The following is a 24,104-nucleotide window of genomic DNA, read 5'->3' as shown; positions in this document are numbered from 1 at the left end:
TGAGCATTGGAAATGTAGATTCATAGAAAGACATTACAAATAAACCAATAAATGAGTAATGATGTCCTGGTAGGAGCAGGTGCAAACTGAAGTTTTAAGGACCATGAAATGCTGGAAAATGTGGGTTACACATCAAGAAGGGGTAAAAGCACCAATTGCTCTTCAAGGTTTGTATAGATGCTCACCATTAAGCTGGCAGAAGACAAACATCAAGTTTGTATACTGTACATGGAACAACTCTGGAATAGCTATAGCTAGGTGTAAACTTGTCAACATTGGCAAAGACCTAATTTAGTACAACGAAGAGAGAATGTGAGAAAGGAAAAACTGAAGGTTGAAAAGCTGAGTGATGAAATGGAGAAAAAATAGATGGACATTGTTTGGACATATTAAAAGAGTGAATGAAGAAAGAACCAAATATAGAATTACAAATGAAAGAAAAGGGAGGTCAAAGTAGATCCAGATTGAAAGGATGGATCTGGTTAAGAAGAGGATAAAGTAACAAGATCTGGACTGGATGAGAAGTGGCAGTAAAATGAGTAATATGGAGAGATACCATTTAATTCTATCAGAATAAGAGGAAATGTTAATGTAACTTACATGGCTTGCGGGCAGCTCTTCACTCATTTCCCCCATTACTCTGGACGTGTGCCACAGACCTGACAAAAGACAACAACAACAACAACAATTAGCTGACTTACTAATTACTAGGACATGAACAGCATTTAGCTAAATTACCAACTACTAGGACATTAATAACTTTTCAGGAGTAACATTCTTTTTTTTTTTTTATCTCCATACAAGAAAAATTAACATTTTGTCCATAGGCCTACATTAAGAAAATTATTATTTAGTTTGAATAATAAACCTTTCTATTTCTTAAAGCATGTCTACACAGAATGTTTTATTATCAGTCTTGCATGATCATGCCAGATTGGTCATGAAAAACGTTACATGTGGACAGCAAATGTGATGTCTTACTTGAACTGAATGAGGTTTGAAGACTGATGGGTGAGATGGAAGACTAGTCACCTCAATTATATGCGCATTTATCTTGTACATCAGCTGCAATTGGCGGCAGATGAGTAGTTTCTCTTGTTTATTACTTTCATTTAAGGTAATGATTGTGTGACTTTTACATTGAATTCCTCAATTTATACCACAGTCTTCCTTGCCTGTGGCAAATAAAATTGAAAGATAATAGAAACGGGGAGGAAAAAAGGCACACATATGCCTTGGTGGTGGATCATCCAGCAACTGTTGCAAAAAAAAAAAAGACAACTCTTTTTTCCAGTAGCAGCAATTAGGGGGGGCTGAAAGCAGTGTTGCCAACTCATAAATCTTTTCTTCGCTAAATTTTAGTTGAAAATCCGTTAAATTTGTAACTGAAGCAAAACGGCATACACCTGCTGTTTTGATAGATGAGATTAACTCAACACTCACCAGTTTCAGAACAGGAGGCCATCATATTCTCCTGCCTGCACTATATGCCCTGAATCAGATGTGCTGGATTGAGGTTCTGTGGTTTTATATGAAACCACATAGTACTATTCTTCCTCAAAATATGTATATTGGCAGTTCACAGCAGCAAAGCACATACGGAAATTTTAAATGTATTTCAAAAGTTATTTTCACTTTTATTACTGTTTTCATTGTTTTTGATAAGTGCAGAAAGGAATAATGTCTAACAATTTTGCACTTATATTGGACTGCCAATAGATGTACCGTCCGTTTTGGGGATCACTGGGAAGCTCATCCAACTAGTCTTTTAAAGTTTAATTATTTGACCACTCTGTACGAAATATCTGGCTGTACTTTTTAACCTTTTTCTTTTCAATATAGTGACGTACCAAAAAGAACCTGATGTCAGAAGAAACACGATATCAAACACAACACTACCCGGCTCATCAAGAGTATAGTAACGATTGCAACAAATTCTGACTGAGGCTGTAGACCAGAGCTGGCCTAGAAAACGAGTGGTAGTATGCAGCATAAGTTCAATACAATGGAATTAAGTAGACTATTATACCGTAGTAAATTCTATTTTTTTCTCCTGGTGATGAAAGGTGATATTGTTACCGCTGAAACGTGTTAATGGAAGTTTGAAAATCCGTCTAAAAATTAGCTGTCTGCTAAATGGAAAATTTATCTGCTGTTCTATTTAAAAATCTGCCAAATTTAGCAGAAAATCCGCTGAGTTGGCAACACTGGCCGATTTATTCCATTTTAGCTGGCTGAAACTAGGAATTACAGGAATTATTCTAACAAGCAATTTGTGCAAGCCCTGTTGTCTTATCAGTGAATTATTTTCTTTAATTATTAACAAAATTACTAGCTGAAATATGCAAAAGATGTATAGTGCCACAGTAAGCAGTGGACACTTTGCATGTGCTGTGAGGAAGTGTAGCAAGGGTAACTTATTTTTGCTAAATTCATGGACACTGAGGTATGTTTCACTCGCTTGCCACGCGCATTCATCAGTCTGGCATACAATGCATTCATCGGTCTGGCAGTCTCTTTAGTATCTGTTAGTTTCTTAGTGTGTAGTCAAATACTGAATGATTTTTAATTGTATCACATCATATTTTTATTTAATTGTAATACATTTGTGATATTGTTTCTTTGGTGAAAGTTTTACTGGACAGTATTGAATCAAAATCACGAAAAACTATTATTACCGTTACTTAAGTTGGTAAACTGTCAAGCTTCACCTCTCTGTCGAAATTTGCTCAGAGAGCATCAAAAAACTTATGATTTTGTAGCATTTTTCTTCTTTTCAGTTTTGATGTATGTATACACTCCCCACCCCCACCCCCCATCCCCATATCCCACAAACCCAGGTACATTTGTTGTTTGTTCATCTTCTTGTCCCCCCCTACTTCTAATTCCTAATCGCAGCTACTGGTTTTTGCACCGTTTACCTTAAAGAGTTAGCTCCCTCTGTGGATTAGTGGTAGAGTGCCAGTCTCCAGATCCCAAGATAGCACATTCAAGCCAGGCAGAAGTAGTTGCAATTTTGAAGGGTGGAAAAAAAGTCTGTTCAGCACTGCATGTTGTATGATGTTGGCATGTAAAAGATCTCCGTTAACACATATGGTGTTCGCCCGACAAAATTCATTAAAACTCAGCCATAGATGCCCAAAAGAGATTCGGTTTACTCTGGAATCTGGTAGGCCTAGAGTAACATGGAACATTGAAACTGACGAGCAATCAGCCAGATAGCGTCAGATAAAAATACTTGGGCACAGTAGCTGAGGCCATACGATTATTACTATTATTATTATGATTATTATTATTTTTTTTAATTCGTTAGGGCCATCTATGGACCACGGTGCTTGTGTTTTAGCTGTTTCTTGAAGTCATCGTCGTTGTTTGCCACAATTGGTGTTCTTAGCGGCTGGTTTGGCAGCTGTTTTCTTGTTGGTACCTCAAGCTTTCCTGATGGCCCAGTAGTCCTTCATTTTCCGGCTAAATTCAATCTTACGTTCCTCAGACCATTTCCTGGTCTCGTCTTTTGGTCTGTGGGTAACTTCTGTGAGGGATGTTACAAAGGATTTAGTTTTAAGAGTTGTATGATAGTTACTCCGATCAGCTATGTCGTTTTGATTTATGTGGAGTTCCGAAAGGTCCTTCTCCACTTGCTTCATCCACACGAACCCAGTAGCTTTGCCCTTGTTAGCAGCCTTGAAGATCCTATGAGATAATCTATTTGAGTCCATTCTGGATAGGTGTCCGTAAAAAGCCAGTCGCCTTCTTCTGATGGCATCTATGAGATTTTCTTGGTGTTTATATAGCTCACGATTTGGTTGATACCATCGGCTTCCATCTGGTAAAATTCTTGGTCCCACTATCCGTCTCAGGAACTTTCTTTCTTGTACCTCGAGGGCTCTTAGTGGGGTCTTCTTAGTTAAATATAGACACTCTGCTGCATAGAGGACTGACGGTCTGATTACTGCATTGTAGTGTCTTAGTTTGACATTCATCGACAGATTTTTTGAAGCATACAGCTTTCTACAGGCATGGTAAGCCTTATCTAGTTTGAGTCTCCTGTGTTCAAGAGCCATTGTTTCGCTGAGGTCCTCTGAGAACCATTCCCCAAGGTACTTTACACTTTTGACTCTCTTGATGTAGATATTATCACTGACTCTCATCTTTCCAGGGGCATCTTTGATGTTAGTAACAAACTCGGTCTTTCCTATGTTGATCAAAAGACCCGTTTTAGCCGCTATTGAGTGCAGTGTTTGGAGCTGAGTAGTAGCCTCCTGTATGTCATTTGCCAATAAAGTCAGATCGTCTGCAAAGGCTAGGCATGGTATCCTCAGGTTGTCTGCTTTAATCCCCATCCGTAATCCAGTGTTCTCTGGAAGGAATCTCATCCACTCTCTAATTATCTTTTCCAGAACGCAGTTAAATAATATACATGAGATGCCATCTCCTTGTCTCACCCCTGTTTTAATGGCGAAACTCTCCGAGAGTTGTCCTCTAAACTTTACTCTGGCTGTGGTATTGTGCAAGGTTGCTTGCACCAGCCTGTTGATCTTGTCGTTAAGTCCTAGTTCTCTTAATGTATTGTAAAGAGTAATTCTATCTACTGAGTCGTATGCTTTCTGGAAGTCGACAAATATAGCTACCCATTGTCGAGCTCTTGATTTGCTGTATTGAAGGATGGTCTTCAGATTTTGTATCTGCTCGGTACAGGACCTCGATGCTCTGAACCCTGCTTGATATTCTCCTAACTCTTTATCCAACTGTCTTGTGACATGGCGTTCCAGAATCTTGGAAAATATCTTATAGGTAACAGCAAGGAGTGATATTCCTCTGTAGTTACTGGGATCTGTTTTGCTTCCCTTCTTGTGGATTGGATGGATAATGGCTGACGTCCAATCATCTGGGAGCCTCTCACTAGTCCATATGTCCAGAATTACTTTATGTATGCTCCTGAAGGTGTGTTCTCCGGCATGTTTTAGCATTTCTGCTACTATCCCGTCTTCTCCAGAAGCTTTATTGTTCTTGAGTAATTTAATTACATCTCTGACTTCTTCATACGTTGGAGGAGGGATAAACTCAGTATTGGGGTTAGTTGGTTCTGTAACTTGGAGACGTTCAATAGGTTCTTCTGCATTTAAGAGTCCTTTGAAGTAGTTAGCTAGGGTCTTGGTACAATCGCTGTCATTAAGACACAGCGATCCATCTGGTCTCTGGAGATGTAAAGCAGGGGAAGCGAATTGGGTTGTTTGTTGCTTGAGGCCCTTGTATAGATCTCTAGAGTTGTTCCTTACAAAATCCTCCTCTGCTTGCTTAATCAGTTCCTGGTTGTGCTTCCTCTTGGCCCCTCTTATGATGCTCGACGTAGTTTTCCTCTGTGCAATGAAGGCTTGTAAATTAGCTTCGTTCTTATGTACATTCCATTTGATCCACGCTAGCCGCCTAGCTTCTATAGCTTTATCACATTCGCTGGACCACCACGGATGCTTGTTCCCTTTAGGTCTATTGGGGATTGTTTCCTGAGCCGCTACTGTTATGGCATCCCTAAGTTGATCCCATTTTGTAGATGTGTTAATCCTGTTGGTATTATGAATCAGCCTCTCTTGGTAACTAGTGCTGTCTTCTTTGAGTTTGGTGATATCAAACCTAGGGATCTTCGTGTTTTTTGCTAACATACCCGTGGTCTTTATTAGTGGTTTCAGGTTCGTTTTAACCAGAGACAGGTAGTGATCAGAGTCAATGTTGGCTCCTCGTATCACTTTGACATTCATAATATCCCTGTGGTGCAGCTTGTCTATTGCTACGTGGTCAATTTGGAATTCACCCATCATGCTATTTGGGCATCGCCATGTCATTGCCTTTCTGGGAAGGTGTTTGAAAGCTGTAGACATCAAAAGTAATCCATACTTGGTGCAGACACTGATTAAGCGTTCCCCATAAAAATTTCTTGAAAGTGAAGAAATCAATGCAGTCTGGGTTCTCAATAGAAGATGTTTATAACTCTGTGCTTTGGTATCTTCATTTGCTTTCTTTTCTAAGGGATCAATAAACAACAACCATGGTGATCCACGTAAAGACTGAGCGGAAGTCCAAGTAGTGTTTTGCATCAGTCTTACTTGCTCATACAAGACTAATGATAAAACATCATGTATAGATAGGCCCTTAGAGGCCACCAGTTCCAATACCATACTTGTTTGAGTATCATGTGGGCATACTTCTATGAAACATGGAATAAATTTTAAAATTCTGTTAATGTTGATGATAGGCTAATTCACATTCAAAGGAGAGGAGTGATAAGAGGAGTGTTGAAATGGTTTCTTGCAGATATTTTGAAAATAGTCAACTTTATTTACAAATTGTTTCAAACGAAACTTACTGTACATTTAATTATGAGCATTTTATGTCATAACAGCCTTTCTGATAGAACCAACCCTGACTGGCATAATTACGAATAACCTTGGAAGTGGTATCACTGTCATTTTTGAACCTATGATCTTGGGAGTATGGAGGTCAACAATCTACTATTAATCCTCAGACCCCTAGAACTACTCAACAGTAACATTCACACTGACTGACTATTGTTAAATGATGTGTGCTCTGACTCTTCTGTTGCCACTCACGTCCATTACAGTAGATAGCATTACTGACCAATTGTACAAAAACTAACCCATCAAAGACAGGTACAATAACTAGGCTGTCTCCACTGTCTTGTACTGAGCAACAAATCAGCCTGGGATTATTTTATTTTATTTCAGCTTCTGAACTTCAGGTTCCATGCTTTTATTGCTCTGTGTAAGAGATTGAGTCAAGACAATGCTAGTGTCATAGATAAAAGAATGCTGCTTCAGACTACCAATATGTAAAAATGAAAGTTTCCTTAAATATTAACAAGCTCACAACACATTAATACTTCTTCGGTAATAATATGTAAATATGTAATTTACAGAACAAAATTGTTTTTCTCTTCTTTCATAATGATAAATGAATTAGCTGGTTGTGGCTCATTCAGTCTGGAGATGGCTGTGAAAAAAATATGTTGAAAGTGCTGCAATATTTCATTTTAACATTGACGTTATGAAAGCTAAGAAAGTTAATTAAATTCAGTAGACTACATTGTTATCACCAGTACTGGTACCGTAATGGATTTCAACATTTTTTTAAAAAAAAAGTTGTGTGTGACAGAAAATAAAGAAGTATAGGGCAGAACAAGTTTTTACTGAGAAGGTTTAGTGGCAGAAGAATAAATAATGATCTTCAAAAAAAAGTTATAAATCAAAGTCATAGGGTAGGTATACCACTACATCTTAAGCACACTGATGGAATTTATTGATAGCTTTCCAGTAGCGTCCCTGTAATAGGCTTAATAATAATAAAGGCTTAATAATAATAACAATAATGCGTGAACCGGACAAGTGGCTACACGGTATGGGTCATGTAGCTATCAGCTTGTATTCGGGAGATAGTCAGCTCGAATCCCACTGTCGGCAGCCCTGAAGATGGTTTTCCGTGGTTTCCCAATTTCATACCAGGCAAATGCTGGGCTGCATATACCTTAATTAAGGCTAAGATCGCTTCCTTCCCACTCTTAGCCCTTTCCTATTCCATCGTCACCATTAGACTTATCTGTGTAGGTGCGACGTAGGTAACGCTTTTATATGCTGATATATATGCGTGAGGCTCCTGCAGTCCTTGTAAGGCAGACCCACCGATGAGGATGGACGGCGTCTGCTGTGTATGGTATCCTGTGTCGTGTTGCAATGGAGGATAGTGTTGTGTGTGAGTTGCAGGAATGTTGGAGACAGCACAAATCCCCAGTTCCCAAGCCAAGGGAATTAGCCGTTTATGGTAATAAGGTAACCCAGAAATTGAACCCGAGGCTAAGACACTGGCCATTCCACTTCCCTCTAACTGTTGATTATGTATATTATCTCTTAACGGTAACGGTTAGGTTTTTTTTTTTTTACACGTCGCACTGACACAGGTAGGTCTTATGGCGATGATGGGAGAGGAAAGACCTAGCAGTGGGAAGTAAGAGGCCATGGCCTTAACCTACAGCCGAGCATTTGCCTTGTGTGAAAATAGGAAACCAAGGAAAATCATTTTCAGGACTGTCAACAGTGAGGATCGAACCCACTATCTCCCGGATGCAAGCTCACAGCTGCGCGCCCCTAACCGCACGGCCAACTCGCCCGATAGTTAGTGTTTTAAGGATCAAAACTACAATATCATCGTCCCCACGTACTGTACAGTGTACAGTCTAGTTCCTTATCAGTTACCTATTGCAAGTCACTAACAGAGTTGGGAAGTACAGTAATTGAGTAAAAATAATCGAATTACTTGGAACGATTACGGTACATTCTTATTAATTTTTACTTGTAATTTACGTTTTGAAATAAAATTGTAATCGTTATATTCTAGTAATGCATGTAGGCCTACATCGCACGGAAGGAGAAATGTGAAAAAATAAATTATGATGACAACTTTTTCAGTTGTACTATAGCAGAACCAGTCGCTTCACCAGTTCTGGATGAGGTATTTCGTACCTCTCCAGTACTTCCAAATACATTCCAACCATGTTCATAAGATTAAACACGGGTATTTCCTCAAGTGCCCCTGTAGGGCGTCTTTTCAGTAAAAGCAAAGATGTACTTTTCCCCTTAAGACGTCAAGGATTAGCGATAGGAATTTTAAGAACCAATTAATTTATTTGCAAAGTAAATGGAAAATAATTAACGCTAGAAGTCATTAATTAACGTTATCGGAAAATATAATTTCGAAAATTGCAAGGTATCATGTTTAGTCTCACTTAGTGATGATAGTCACTTAATGCCCCTACGCTTAAAAATAAAACCCTCACAAAATGAAGCAATACTTTCCTTTTCGTTGTAAGCTTTCGTATTATTCCAGCCCCAACCGAAAAAAATCAGTAATTTCCTTAAGACTAACGTTCTGTAAAGTAAATGTAATTTTACCGATTACTTGTAGAAAAATTAATTTTATAATCGTAATTATGTCAAATACTTTTCAAGGAACTAATCGAGCCTAATTATTATTTTTTCTTGTACTCTTCCTATCACTGGTCACTACATAAATTAAACATCGATTAAAATATCTACATTACTCTATTCATAGTATCGTAATTTCCATATTATATGTTTGGCACTCAATTTTGCAACTCTTCAGTTCACAGGACAGACTGGGTTTCTCTCTCTCTCTCTCTCTCTCTCTCTCTCTCTCTCTCTCTCTGTGGATGCGCAAGTATGTTTTTCCAACTAACACGAGCGCCGCACAAGCTACCGGTATATCAGGATGTTAAATCGAAGGAACGTGCTTTATCATGTTCTCTGTTGATTGTTTTCATTTCAGTTACAGAATTTGTGAAACCACGGCCGTAGTGAAACAGACCTCCCCTTTGTGCTCTCGAATTCTTTGTTGAACACTAACGGTACTGCACGATAATCGATACCGTACGTAAAAGTACAATCAAGTTACCACAGTTCAGTCCAGTCTTTTAAAAAGCTCGCAGTAAATGTACAGCTGTTCGTCACTAGAGAAATAAAAGCTCTACCATTCACTAAGTTACGTCAAGTCATATTCTCCAGAGGGTAAGTCAAACAACAGTCAAATAAGCTGACAACACATACCTGGCTTATAGTCGCTGATGAAGAGTGGGAAAGATCCCATGATAGAAATCTGTCTGGCGTGTGGTTCAGTGGTAGGATGAGCACTGATACACGGCTAGCTCTCGACAGCTATGTTATTGGCATTAGAAATGTCGAGTCCAAGGCCGAAAGAAACAAACAAGCAATCAGAAGAAGTGTTTAGCTGGTTCTTACCAGTTTCGCGTTTCCCCTTGGCCTGAGCAGGTCAGGGGTCGCGCCCTAAACCGGTCCATTCCCTGCTGCACACCCTGACATGGAGATAAGACAGCGCCAAGCCTCTGTGTCACACGTCTTCATAGCATGCGAAGAACACATGTTACAATCCTTCGAACCGACAAAATATTTATAAAGTTTTTATGAAAGTCAACCTCTAGGAGACGACTTACGGTGTCGGTGAGTCACTGGTGGTGTATTCTGATAGCTCTTACTAAATCAATTTATTCTGTTGTGTGCTACCCGATTTTAATGTCCTTTTTCAGTACCCGTTTTAAGATTAGAAAACAGGAAAATACTCCAGTCTCTGTGGGCTACTTGTGTGATTAGCGGATAATACTCGAAACTGGGCAATTAGTAAGTAGTACCTACTGCAATATTTTCATTCCACCACTGAAGGGAAGGCGAGCCTCAGACGGTGACGCCGTTTCTCAGGTCAGGAGATTTGTGGCGAAAACTTATGCGAAAGAAGTGAATAAACAGATTCTTTGGATTCTAAAGAAGAAAGAGAAATGGCCTTCAAAGGTTGTGCTCAAAATAATGAGCACCAGTTTTAGTACAAGCTTCCAGTATGCCCTGTAAAGACTGATGCACACGTTCTAGCATTTCGTCAGAAATTTCAATCAATCAATCAATCAATCAATCAATCAATCAATCAGTACTGATCTGCATTTAGGGCAGTCACCCAGGTGGCAGATTCCCTATCTGTTGTTTCGTAGCCTTTTCTTAAATGATATACGTCTTTTCGTATCATCTAGTCAGTATGTCCTTGTAAACAGTGTCTTTTACCTTACCCCAGAGAGAAAAAAAAACTAAAGGGGTCGAATCTGATGAACGGGACGGCCAAGAGACATGTCCCCCTCGACCAATCCAACGATTTGGAAACAATCGGTGAGGACAAGCTGTAGTTCGCCATGCAGTATTCGCTGGACAGCCATCATGCTGATACTACAAATGTTCCTCCTAGTCTACAGTGGGACGTCTTCTAATATCTATGGAAGTTGGTCTGTCAGTAGATTGAGATACTTTCGAGAATCTAGAGTTCCTTCTTTGAAAAAAGAGCCTATGAGCTGATGGTTCACTATTCCACACCACACATTTAAATTCCATTTAAACATTTTTTTTCCTAGTTGCTTTACGTCGCACTGATACAGATAGGTCTTATGGCGACGATGGGACAGGGAAGGGCTAGGAGTGGGAAGGAAGCGGCCGTGGCCTTAATTAAGGTACAGCCCCAGCATTTGCCTGGTGTGAAAATGGGAAACCACGGAAAACCATTTTCAGGGCTGCCGACAGTGGGGTTCGAACCTACCATCTCCCGAATACTGGATACTGGACGCACTTAAGCGACTGCAGCTATCGAGCTCGGTATTTAAACATTTAAACTCTACCTCACGAAGCCAATGGGGATTGTTTACGGACCAATAGTGCATGTTTCGGAGCTTTACTTGGAGGGGCGTAGCCAGGGCGCGGGGGTGGGGAGGTTACTGGGGGTTAGAAACTGACAATTAACAATAAGCTAAATAAACATTCAATAGATCTGTAATTTACTTGTATCAGTGTCCCTATAATGACAAGTCATTCATGCACCTTCAGTGTGTTCTACCATCATTTTGTAATAACCCCCCCCCCCCCCCATCTGCCGATCCTAACTGCGCTACTGTTCACTTGGCCATGATTTGTTGTACATGTTACTTCATCACTAAACAATATACGTGATAAATCTGCTGTATCTTGTCTTAATACAAAAGTTGACATGAATCTCAAAATCATTTCCATGCAGCTCTTGATGGAGGGAGTCACAATACGGATGGAACTTATGACGGTGGAGACTTGCCTGAGGTACGCCGCTTCCTCGTGCGATTGAATGGGACCTTACGTGCGAATCTACAGAAACAGCAGCTAGAACATTAATTTCACCTTCTCCAGTCACTCGTTTGTTTCTGTTACGTTTGCTAGGTGTTACACTTCCAGTTTCATGTAAGTGGTTGAAGAGGTTCACAAATTATTGTCGAGGTGGGTGACAGCTGTTGGGATATCGTTCCGCGTACAGAGCACAATAACGAACAGCATTCTTCCTACATTCTCTACACAACATTAACATGTCGGCTTTTTCAGCATTGGTAAATACCGTTTTCCACTACGTCCCACTTCTTGAACTATCACGAAGTACAGTAACTGACAGTGAAATCGCAATGCAATCAGTGGATGTAAAGGAAAGAAATATAAGAAGATCTTAGCCTCGTAACAAAGCAGTAGAATGGAACAGACAACCATCGGTATGGTATTTACAATTTTCAAATTATGATAGCTCATTAAATTACTTGTACTAAAAAAAAAAAAAAAAAAAAAACACCATCGACATCGACCTTCTAATTCACTCTAGTTTTAGTTTGTTAATGCCAATAGGAATTGTTCCATTTGAAAAATGTAACTTTCTAAAATAATACACATTCTTATCTGTCTACATAGGGTGTCTCAAATCTTTCGGGTCAAATTGAAGCAGATGATAGTGGGTCCACAACCGATTATATTGAAACAGGGAACCAATGGTCGAAAATGCATGTTTATTGTGTAATGGAAATGCACAACGTACACCACGTAACAACATAGTAATTGTTCAAAGCGACAACCGCCAGTCTCAATGCATGCATGGCAATGGCGCATGAAGATCTACCGCAATCTCTCAAAGATCCCTGGTGTCTGTTGTACCAGGAGACAGGCAGCTTGGAACCTAGCAAGCAGGTCTTCATCCGTTTCTACGGGTGTTTCATACACCAACGACTTGACGTAACCCCAGAGGAAAAAGTCCAGAGGTGTGAGATCCGGTGATCACGCTGGCCATGAGACAGGACCTTCACTTCCAATCCAACGATGAGGGAAGTTGTTCAGGCGCTCGCGAACATTAACATCGAAGTGGGCCGGTGACCGTCGTGTTGAAACCATATCCTTTCGCGGACAACAAGGGGTACAGTCTCCATGAACTGTGCCAGCACGTCACGCAGGAACACAAGGTAACGTGGACCAGTCAAACGGGCAGGCAGCAAATAAGGTCTTATTAGGTGATCTTGGACAATGCCTGCCCATACGTTGACAGAGAATCTTTGCTGGTGGCCACCGATGTGGCTGGCGTGGGGATTGTCCTCACTCCAGACATGACTGTTGCGGCTGTTGAAAACACCTTCACGGGTGAATGACTCATCCGTGAACAATAAAGACTGTACAAAGTTCGGCACTACAGCAATGTGGTAGATAATCCACTGACAGAAGTGAACGCGTAGCCCAAAATCCGTTGGTCACAGTGTTTGCACACGTTCTTTATGACAGGGGTATAATACCTGTTCCGCTAGAACTCTCCACACTATCCTTCGAAGTGTGCGTTTCACAGGTAAGTTGAATGGACAACTGACACCAGGGATAGTGGTGTGCGTGTGGCACAGGTTAATGCACCGGTGCGATGCATGTGGTCGTCACCTGACACACGTGCTATGAACTAAGTTGTGTACAGTACGTCTGTTTGGTGGTCAGGGTTGTACGCTGTTTATCACCCGTTGGCTGTTCCAATGTACAACAGACACCCGGGATCTTTTGCGAGAGTGCGGTAGAACTGCTTGCGCCGTTGCAATACATGCATTGAGACTGGCGGTCGTCACTTTGAACAACTGCTATGAGCTACGTTGTTGTTATGCGATGTATGTGCATAACACAATAAATATTCATTTCCGAACATTGGTTCCCTATCTCAATATAATCGGTTGTGGACCCACTATCACCTGCTTCAATTTGACCCAAAAGGTTTGAGACATGCTGTATAAATAAAAATGTAAATGTTCATTTGATCAAAATCTCAAATCTCCGAAAGTTCTTCACCGGTTGCTGTGAAATTTTGAGACAACGTTGCATTCGAATACGCGGGTATTTTTATGCACGTTTTCCTTGTTCATTGTATTTCATTTCGTTTGTTAACTGTTTTACTTATAAAATAACGTGTCCTGACTGACTGACTGACTGACTGACTGACCGAATGAATGATTCATCATCGCTGAGCCAAAACTACTGGACATAAAGAAATAAAATTTTGGGGATACATTACAACGTAGGTGCTCACTAAGGGAGGAGTTTTGGATATTCCCTCGCTAAGGGGATGAAAAGGTTGGAGGGAGGGTGAATTGTTTAAATGAGTATATCTATATCTCAAAAACTTAACGGGCGTAAAATTTGGTATTTGGAATCTCCCTAAAAAAAAAATAAAGAATTCGTACTTTTTGGTTTTCGGAAAATCCGCTTAGTAGGGGTGGGGAGGAGTTGAAAAAAGTGAAAAAGAGTTAGTATTATTTTTATGAGGATACTTATATCTCAACAACAAGATTTTATAGACGTGAAAATTGGTAAAAACATGGGATCTGCTTTAAAAATAAAGAAACACTTTTTCTTGTTTTCAGAAAATTCACGTAAGGGGGATGTAGGGAACTGAAAACGGGGATACATTTTTAAAATGAGTATATTTCAAAAGCTTAAAATGTTACACACGTAAAAAATGGTATCTGGAATCACCTTTAAAAATAAAGGAACATGTTTTTTTTCCTTCAGAAAATCCACTTGGTGGGGGAGGGGGTGGGGAGAACTGCAAAACGGATTGAATCCTTTTTAGTGGGATAATTTTATCTCAAAAACTGAATATGTTACAGACATTAAAATTGGTATTTGGATCTGCTTTAAAAATAAAGAAACACGTATATTTTGTTTTCAGAAAATTCACTCAATGGGGTTAAAAGAATTGAAAACAGGGGTGAATTTTTAAAATTAGTATATCTCAAAAGCTTAACATGGCACACACGTAAAAAATGGTATCTGGAATCTCCTTTAAAAATAGAGGCATACGTATTTTTTGTTTTCGGAAAACCTACTTGGGGACGGGAGAGAAAAGAACTGAAAAAAGGGGATGAATCCTATTTACGGGGATACTTATATCTCAAAACTGAATATGTTACAGATATTAAAATTGGTATTTGGAATCTGCTTTAAAAATAAGAAACGCATATTTTTTCAGGAAATTAACTTAAGGGAGGTGAAAAGAATTGAAAACGGGGGTGAATTTTTAAAATGAGTATATCTCAAAAGCTTCACATGTTACACGCGTAAAGAATGGTATCTGGAATCTCCTTTAAAAATAAAGGAACACATATTTCTTGTTTTCAGAAAACCCACTTGGGTGGGGGGGGGGAGAAAAGAACTGGAAAAGGGGTTGAATCCTTTTATCCTTTTTACGGGGATACTTATATCTCCAAATCGGAATATGTTACAGACATTAACATTGGTATTTCGAATCTGCTTCAAAAATTAAGAAATACGTTTGTTTTTTTTTTTTCTTCAGAAAATTCACTTAAGAGGGGTGAAAAGAATTGAAAACGGGGGTGAATTTTAAAAACGACTATATCTCAAAAGCTTAACATGTTACACGCGTAAAGAATGGTATCTGGAATCTCCTTTATTTATATATATATATTGCTATTGGCTTTACGTCGCACCGATACAGAAATGTCTTATGGCGACGATGGGACAGGAAAGGGCTAGGACTGGGAAGGAAGCGGCCGTGGCCTTAATTAAGGTACATTTGCCTGGTGTAAAAATGGGAAACCACGGAAAACCATCTTCAGGGCTGTCGACAGTGGGGTTCGTACCCACTATCTCCCAAATACTGGATACTGGCCGCACTTAAGCGACTGCAGCTATCGAGCTCGGTTTTAAAAATAAAGGAACACATATCTCTTGTTTAGCCGGCCCCGTGGTGTAGGGGTAGCGTGCCTGCCTCATACCCGGAGACCCCGGGTTCGATTCCCGGCCAGGTCAGGGATTTTTACCTGGACCTGAGGGCTGGTTCGAGGTCCACTCAGCCTACGTGATTAGAATTGAGGAGCTATCTGACGGTGAGATAGCGGCCCCGGTCTAGAAAGCCAAGAATAACGGCCGAGAGGATTCGTCGTGCTGACCACACGGCACCTCGTAATCTGCAGGCCTTCGGGCTGAGCAGCGGTCGCTTGGTAGGCCAAGGCCCTTCAAGGGCTGTAGTGCCATGGGGTTTGGTTTGGGTATATCTCTTGTTTGCGGAAATCCCACTTGAGGGGGGGGGGGGAGAAAAGAACTGGAAAAGGAGTAGAATCTCTTTTACGGGGATACTTATATCTCAAAAACTGAATATGTTACAAACATTAAAATCGGTATTTGGAATCTGCTTTCAAAATAAATACCGTAAACACTTTTTCTGTTTTCAGAAAATTTAACTTAATGAGGGTGAAAAGAATTGGAAACGGGGGCGAATTTTGAAAATTAGTACATCTCAAAAGCTTAACATGTTACACACGTAAAACATTGTATCTGTAATCTCCTTTAAAAATAAAGGAACACGTATCTTTTGTTTTCAGAAAATCCGCTTGGTGGGAGGGGGGAGATAAGAACTGGGAAAAGTGTTGAATCCTTTTTTACGGGGATACTTATATCTCAAAAACTGAATATGTTAAGGACATTAAAATTGGTATTTGGAATCTCCTTTAAAAATAAAGAAACATGTATTAGTTTGTTTTCGGAGAATCCACTTAAGAGGGATGAAAAGAAGTGCAAAAGGGGGTGATTTTTTTATAAAAGGATCTAAAAACTTAACACGTCACAGACATGAAAACTGATATTTGGAATATCCTTTAAAAATGAAGAAATGCGTTTTTGTTTTGTTTTCGGCAACCCACTTAGGGGGGAGGGATTTTTTGTTTTCGGAAACTCAGTTTTAAGTGTGTGTGTAGGGGCGCGGGTTTAAAGGACCGAAAAAGGTGTGTAATTTTTTATGAGGATACTTATATCTCAAAAACTGAAGATATTAGACTACAGCGTGAAAATTGATATTTGGGATCTCCTTAAAAATAAACACGTAATTTATTGTTTTTGGATAATCCAATTAAAGGGGTCAAAAGAATTTTAAAAGCACGTGAATTTTTAAAACAATTATATCTTCAATATGTCTCAAAAACTAAACATGTAACGGACGTGCAAATTAGTATTTGGAATCTCCTTTAAAAATAAAGAAACACGTATATTTTGTTTTCGGAAAATCCACTTAAGAAGAGTGAAAAGAAGTGAAGAACGAGGTGAATTTTTATAAACGATCTCAAAAACTTAATATGTCACAAACGTGGTAGGTATTTGGAATCTCCTTAAAAAAAATTGTTTTCAGAAACCCGTTTAGTTGGGGGGGGGGGGGAGAAAGGAAGGAGTTGAATACTTTTTATGAAGATACTTATATCTCAAAAACTGAAGATGTTACAGACGTGAAAATTGGTACATGGAATATGCTTTAAAAGTAATGAAACACGCATGATTTGATTTTCGGAAATTCCATTTAATGGGGTAAAAAGAACTGAAAAAGCGGGTGAATTTTAAAAATTAGTATATCTTACTGTATATCTCGAGTCGCACGTTGGCCAGGCTGAAGAGGTGGACGCAGAGAAGAAGTCGATTTACCAGCCAACCGTGAACTACTATAAAGACTTATTTCATCTAGACAATATTTCCGTCCATGGACTCATGATCGGAACTCGAGGCGCAATCACTAAATTTCAACCAGACACGACTTCACGACATCGCTATCGCTGCAATACGAGGTTCAGTAACCGTACTCCGCAATCATCTACGTAACATTTGAAGAACCATGCACCATGCCATACTCCAAATTCATTCCAAATTTATTCCTGAGCCTTGTGATGGTTGTTTCTATCTGGCCCACTAGCAAACTCACCAGTAACTTAGAAGACAAAATACTATGTAGTCGACATACTTTGTCCTTGTGGCAGCCTCCTCATAGGGGAAGTTGTGTTAATAAAATAATAAAAACAAACTTAACATGTTACAGGCGTGAAAATTAGCATACGGAATTTCCTTTGCAAATAAAGAAACCCGTATTTTTTGTTTTCGAAAAATCCGCTTACGGGGGTAAAAAAAGTGAAGATGCGGGAAACTTTTAAAAGGAGTGTATCTAAAAAAAACTTAACATATTACAGACGTGAAAACTGGTATTTGGAATCTCCTTTTTGAAAATAAAGGAACGCGTATTTTTTGATTTCGGGAATTCAACTAGGCGGGGAGGAAGGACTGAAAAAGGGGTTAAATTATTTTATGGGAATACTTATATCTCAAAAACTGAAGATGGAAATTGGTATTTGGAATCTCCTTTAAAAGTAAACACGTATTCTTTTTTGTTTTTCGACTTGAGAGAGGACTGTTTCTCGCATGCTCCGGAGGAAGCTCTGCCAGTAGCCTGGTCATCTTAGTCCCAAAATATAATACCACAAATGTGGTTTACAAAGAGGTACTGGAGTAAATGAAACTCCATTTTTCGGTGAGATTTTATACTTTCGGAATTTTCAGATAAGTTAATGTTCAGTGTAGTACCGAGGAACGATTACTCTTATCACATTACGAAATCCACGCGAACGAAGTCGCGGGTAACAGGTAGAAATTAATAAAATATATGTATGGGCTGTCCGCTTCTGCGGAGTAGTGGTCGGTGTGATTTGCTGCCATCCGGGTTCGAGTCCCGGCTTTGCCACGAGGACTGGAACGGGGTCCACTCAGCCTCGGGAGGTCAACTGAGTAGAGGGGGTTCGATTCCCACCTCAATCATCATCGAAGTGGTTTTCCGTTGTTTTCCACTTCTCCTTCAGGCAAATGGCGGGATGGTAACTAACGGTTATGGCCGTTTCCTTCCCTCTTCCAATCTTCTTATCTCCCAACAAGGCCCATGTTCAGTATGTTGAGGTCGCCTGGGCGAAGTATTGGTCCTTCTAACCAGTTGTATCCCCCGATCCAAAGTCTCACGCTCCAGGACACTGCCCTTGATGCGGTAAGGTGGAATCCCTCGCTGAGTCCGAGGGAGAAGCTAACCCTGGAGAGTAAATAGATTAATTAATGTTATTGGCTTTACGTTCCACGAACTACTTTTACGGTTTTCGAAGACGCCGAGGTGCCGGAATTGAGTCCCGCAGGAGTTCTTTAAACTGCCAGAAAATCCTCCGACACGAGGCTGACGTATTTGAGTATCTTCAAATTCCACCGGAATGATCCAGGATCGAACCCACCAAGTTGGGGTCAGAAGGCCAGTGCCTCAACCGTCTGAGCCACTCAGCGCGGCTGTAAATGGATTAAGAAAGAAAGAAAGAAAGAAAGAAATGTGTTACGGGGCAACCCGTGGACCAGCAAAGGTAAAAGAAGGTGTCGGGGTGAATGGGTCTAACTACAAATTCATGAATGGATTTAAAACTTTAACAAAGGTTATATTTCTTTGGAATTTCAAAACTCAACAACAAAATTTTAACAACTTTTTACTTAGTGAAATGACAATGACATTTCAGGTACCATGACAAAGTTTATACAAGGCAAGAACATCCAAAATTTAGTTACTGTTTAGTAATCCGGGCTTCCAGCCCCTCGCTTCACAATTCGTGAGCACACAGCTCAAAATTTACAAAGACACAAATTTAGACAAGGGCATAAATCCCTCACTGCAATGGAGCACTAGCTCCGTACTCATAATATAAAGCCTCCCAGAGGCACTCTTACAACACAAGAAAATAGCTGACGTGCTCTCAGTTTTCCATGCCTATACAAGGCGACACCAAAAATATCTTACATCTTTTGGCCTTCCATGGCCCAACTTACAAATTGAAACAGGGATTATATCATACCCAACCTATAGGGCCTTCGTGTAAAAGAAATAACAGGTTAAGTAAATGGCCCGAAACTCAAATTGAATGGAGGCGTGTACTTGCACTCCTAAATATGCATTCTTAAAACCTAAAAGGCACTAGGCCGATGAAACAGGGGCTATTCCCAAACTATGGAGGTGACTCGTATCAGAATAATTTAAGACATTACGGAAAGGAAGAAAACCAGTTACAAAACGTAGTCACCTCAAACCAATATGAAGGGGAACTCGAGAGGGTAAATCACTCTCTATCCCCGAATTACAGTTTGAGATTTTATGAAATTTTTTACATTTAGCCGGCAGAACTTACGTTTTAGAGCAGTTGGTTACATAGTTAAGATTTCGGACCTATCCCTCGGGTTAAACTGCGGAGCTAGCAAGAAATAAAGATGTTAAACGGCCATTACCTTGCTGAAGAACTGCTGCCTGGGAAAGAGGCGCCTCCCGCCTCCTGCTTGACACACAGACACTTAGTTAGATGTTGATCAAATGGCCAAGAGGCGTGAAAATCCGCACTTTATAAACCCTCGGGGAAAGTTCGAGACCTTTCATGAATAATCTAGACACACCCACAGAATTTTATTGGTCAAATTTAAAAGTGGCCCTCAGAATCGAAGAAGAAATACAGGATTGGTTGGAAATTAATTACAAAAATTAGGTATTGGCTGGATTCAAAACTGGCGGAAAGAAAAGATAAATATTGCCAACCCAAAAATAAATGAACATCAATTAGTAAAACAAACTTATGAATACAAAACTTCTTCAAAAAAGTTTTTTCACTTCGCACCAGGGTGCATGATTGTAGTTTTCTAGCAGCGACATCTATGAGATAATGTCCAAACTTATTGATAAATGGTAAACAAAACACGTAGAATTTCATACAGTACTGGAAACTTCACAATAACAAAATTACGTCAAATTACGGTAGTGACATTTTCTGAGTAAAGGTTTAAATAGGTCTAGTTTTAAGTTCAGTGTTTCTCCTGTAGAGGAGTTCTTTTAGGCGCAAGATTTAAATGTGCGGCGTAGAGGTGTACCTCCCGGTACAATATGTATGAGTTACAAATGAGCCATTGGTTAAACTTAATTTCTTTGAAAACAGCACATCAATAGCGCCTTCCATTTTAGAAATATTTATAGTGTAATTTTCAGGTGATTCACTCTGTATAAAATTATAATTTTGACTGTGTACTTCAAATTTACACCTCATATCTAGCTTGTATTGAAGTATATCATATTAGACACCCAGGACATAAAAGAACAACCTTCTTGTAAAATTTTTACTTTTTACTTCAAACGGTTTTGGAGGGATGAATAATTTCGTTTCTGGAACTAACCCCATTTAACCCCTAAGGAGTGGAATGTTTAACATATTTGATATTTCACATTTAGGATATAAAATATACAGAGTGGTCAGAAGCAACGTGAACCGAGTACATGAGCGTTCGAGCGTTGGTCATACTGATAAGTAATTTGAAAAAAGAAAAAACGTTGATATTTCGCGCCGTTGTAATTGTATCAGCTGCTGAAGTTAGCCAATCAAATCGCTTCGCAAGTGTATTTCAGATGGGCTTTTAGAGGCTGGGTTGCTAAATCTGCACATGGCTTATGACCGGTTTGAGAGCGCTAAAAGAATAAACTTCTCCAGGGGAGAAGTTGAACAAGGACCTCCATGCTGATAGGTTCGCCGCAAAGCAAGCACACTACGGTGGCAATGGCTAAAATCCACGGTGTGTTAGTGTTTGGTGCTCATTTCTCGGTATGGCTCTCAAGCCCGACCAAGTACGAAATCGCTGCTGTTATACCGATACCACCACCGGCTCAATTCTCTTATAATCGGATCGATACGCTTGTGTTTTGCTATCTCGATAAATGACTTGATATTGTTGTAGAAATTTATGATCTGGCTGTCGGGCACACTGAACATGATATATTGATGAAACAAAAGTTTTTGATCACCACCTAAGGTATAAAGTATGGACTTTATGCATCTTAACCACGGAGAATAGCATCCTCGTATATGATGACGGATACGCATACCTTAAATACTCTGGAGTGCCAGTTAAAAATTGGAATTATCTACTGCAAACAGCAAAATGTTGGATCATCCGTATAGTGAAACTGTTCACCTTCTCAATTTTTGGAACTCCACTCAAATGAAGCTTAAAAATTAGTGCTATGATGATGATAATGATGATAATGATGATGATGATGATGCCGAATCCTGATTATGTTATTCGAATTTCTAAGACCGCGTATCGCCGTCTGTGATCCGAGCGAAGAATTACATGTAACGGAACACAAAGGATCGACATCGTATAATTTATTCTAAGAGATCAATAGCAATAGACCTATGAAGGCATTTGCCGTACCGAGTGTGATCACTATTAAACTGGTCCGGTACGAGTTGTAGCCTATACATTATAAGGAAGATATCCGCTAGAAGGCCACGAGGGATTACCGCAAATCTAATACCCACGCTCAGTGTTGCCAGATACTTCGAGTAGAAATCCCCGTCATATTGCTGAAATTTCCCTCGTCCATAATATTTTATAACCCTAATGGTTCGACACAGGTACGATACGTTGAAATAAAGTATAACAATACGACATACAAATAAAGCATATTTAATCAAGGGGTTCAAACCCGGCAGAGGTAGTCGGATTTTTGAAGGGCGGAAAAAAGTCCATTCGACACTCCATGTCGTACGATGTCGGCATGTAAAAGATCTCTGGTGATACATTTGGTATTTACCCGACAAAATTAATTAAATCTCAGTCATAGACGCCCAAGAGAGATCCGGTTTACTCTGTCTGCCACCTAACGGACCTAGAGTAAAACGGAACGTCGAAATTGACGAGCAGACAGCCAGATGGCGTCAAATCGAAATGTCTGCACACGGTAGCTGAGGCCATGCGATTATTATTATTCTTATTATTATTATTATTATTATTATTATTATTATCAAGGGAATAAGATGGTCAACAACTTGTGTTCAACAAAGAAAGTAGATAATTTCATTTGAGCTTCCTTAACTTTTTCCGAACCCTTTTCAATAGTTTTTCACTTTTTGATACAAATGCACTGATTGGTGTTGTAGCAAAAAACGCTTTGACTATAGGCCTAGTTTACTATGTTTTTGACCTTGGCTATACTTCTGCAGTTCACTTTTGCCACATGACGTTGACGTTACGTTGACGTAAACCCATCATTCCCGGCTCGGGGCATTCGCTTCAACCACCCACTTAAAATTTTCATCACTAAGCCATTCTACTTTAAACCTCTTCTTTCTCCTCGTTTCCCCCACTTCTTCTGAAGACATTTCACTCCTCATCTTACGTTTCTTTTTAGGAGTACTTTTTCCATCATTTATTATCACACTAAGGTAAAAACTGTACCCTTTTTGAACTGGTTCTATGAAGTTCGATGAAGATATTCAATAAACTTCCAATTTCTTTGCAATCATTTAAGAAAAGGCTAGGAAAATACCAGATAGGGAATCTGCTACCTGGGCGACTGCCCTAAATGCAGATCAGTAGTGATTTATTTATTTTCTTTTTTATTTATTTATTTTATTGATTGTTTATTGATTGATTGATTGATTGATTGATTGATTGATTGATTGATTGAAGAATTAACACCACAATCACAATAATACTAGATACTAGTAACGACCTATTTACAGACGCGCCAAACGTGCGAAAGGTATTCATGTGAAATGAGATAATATCCACATGCAATAATTACGGTTCATAATATCGAATTGTTGCAGGATGGGCCACATTGCCGCGCAAGCTTATTGGATTTGAACAAAAGCATGCATGGTTCATCAAAATAAGTTAAAGTATCACCATCATATTAACAGGTCAGTTCATTTTGTCTAAAGATGTAAAGAAATTATTATTTATAATACAGTACCTTCATAAGCTATTTTTATAAGTAACATGCGGTGACTTAAAATATCCCACGTTTTTAGACATATTACGATTGTTTCCCTTTTTCCCCATATTTCCTTAACTTGAGCTATATATCCCTTGTCCGTGGGAAATTTCCCTCAATCTGGCAACACTGCCCACGGTAGAGATGGGGTAATCTATATATCTATACATATAAAATAAGAGTTTTGTCTATTCATTGCTCAGAATTTGAAAAGAAAGGTACTTATGTATCGGTCATGTCCAAAGTAACAAGGAAATGCACTTTTACTTTTCCGTAATTCTGTCTGTATGTATGTATGTATGTATGTATGTATGTATGTATGTATGTATGTATGTATACGCATCACGAGAAAACGGCCGACGAGAATTTAGTGAAAATCGGTATGTGAAGTCGGGGGATGAGCCACTACAATCTAGGCTATAAATCATTTTACTCACGCTGAGTGAAATGGTAGTTTAGGACAAGGCCTAAAATTGAATTCTCAAATATTTATATTATTAGTGGTCATATCGATAAATACTACATAACTAAAGTTATATAGAATTAAATTTCCGATC

The 24,104-nt window shown here is 39.4% G+C and overlaps 1 protein-coding gene across 2 annotated transcripts in view; it reads right to left on the bottom strand.

Moving 5' to 3' along the window:
- Window positions 1–24,104, bottom strand: part of LOC136867009 (zinc finger protein GLIS2) — a 105,696-nt gene that overhangs the window by 14,540 nt on the left and 67,052 nt on the right. Inside the window, exons 1-2 of one of the 2 annotated variants that reach the window (XM_067144107.2) lie at window positions 9,630–9,722; window positions 601–659 (exon numbers count right to left, since the gene is read on the bottom strand). In XM_067144107.2, coding sequence (XP_067000208.1) covers window positions 601–659; window positions 9,630–9,669 — 99 coding nt within the window. In that variant the 5' untranslated portion in view covers window positions 9,670–9,722. Of the gene's footprint in view, window positions 1–600; window positions 660–9,629; window positions 9,723–24,104 lie in introns of those variants that run through there. The other variant, XM_068226995.1, reaches the window with a different exon arrangement.

Source organism: Anabrus simplex, chromosome 3 (assembly GCF_040414725.1).
Source record: "Anabrus simplex isolate iqAnaSimp1 chromosome 3, ASM4041472v1, whole genome shotgun sequence".
Lineage (NCBI taxonomy): Eukaryota > Metazoa > Arthropoda > Insecta > Orthoptera > Tettigoniidae > Anabrus > Anabrus simplex.
Note: the sequence above shows the minus strand (reverse complement) of the source record. Positions and strands in the feature narration are given on the sequence as shown.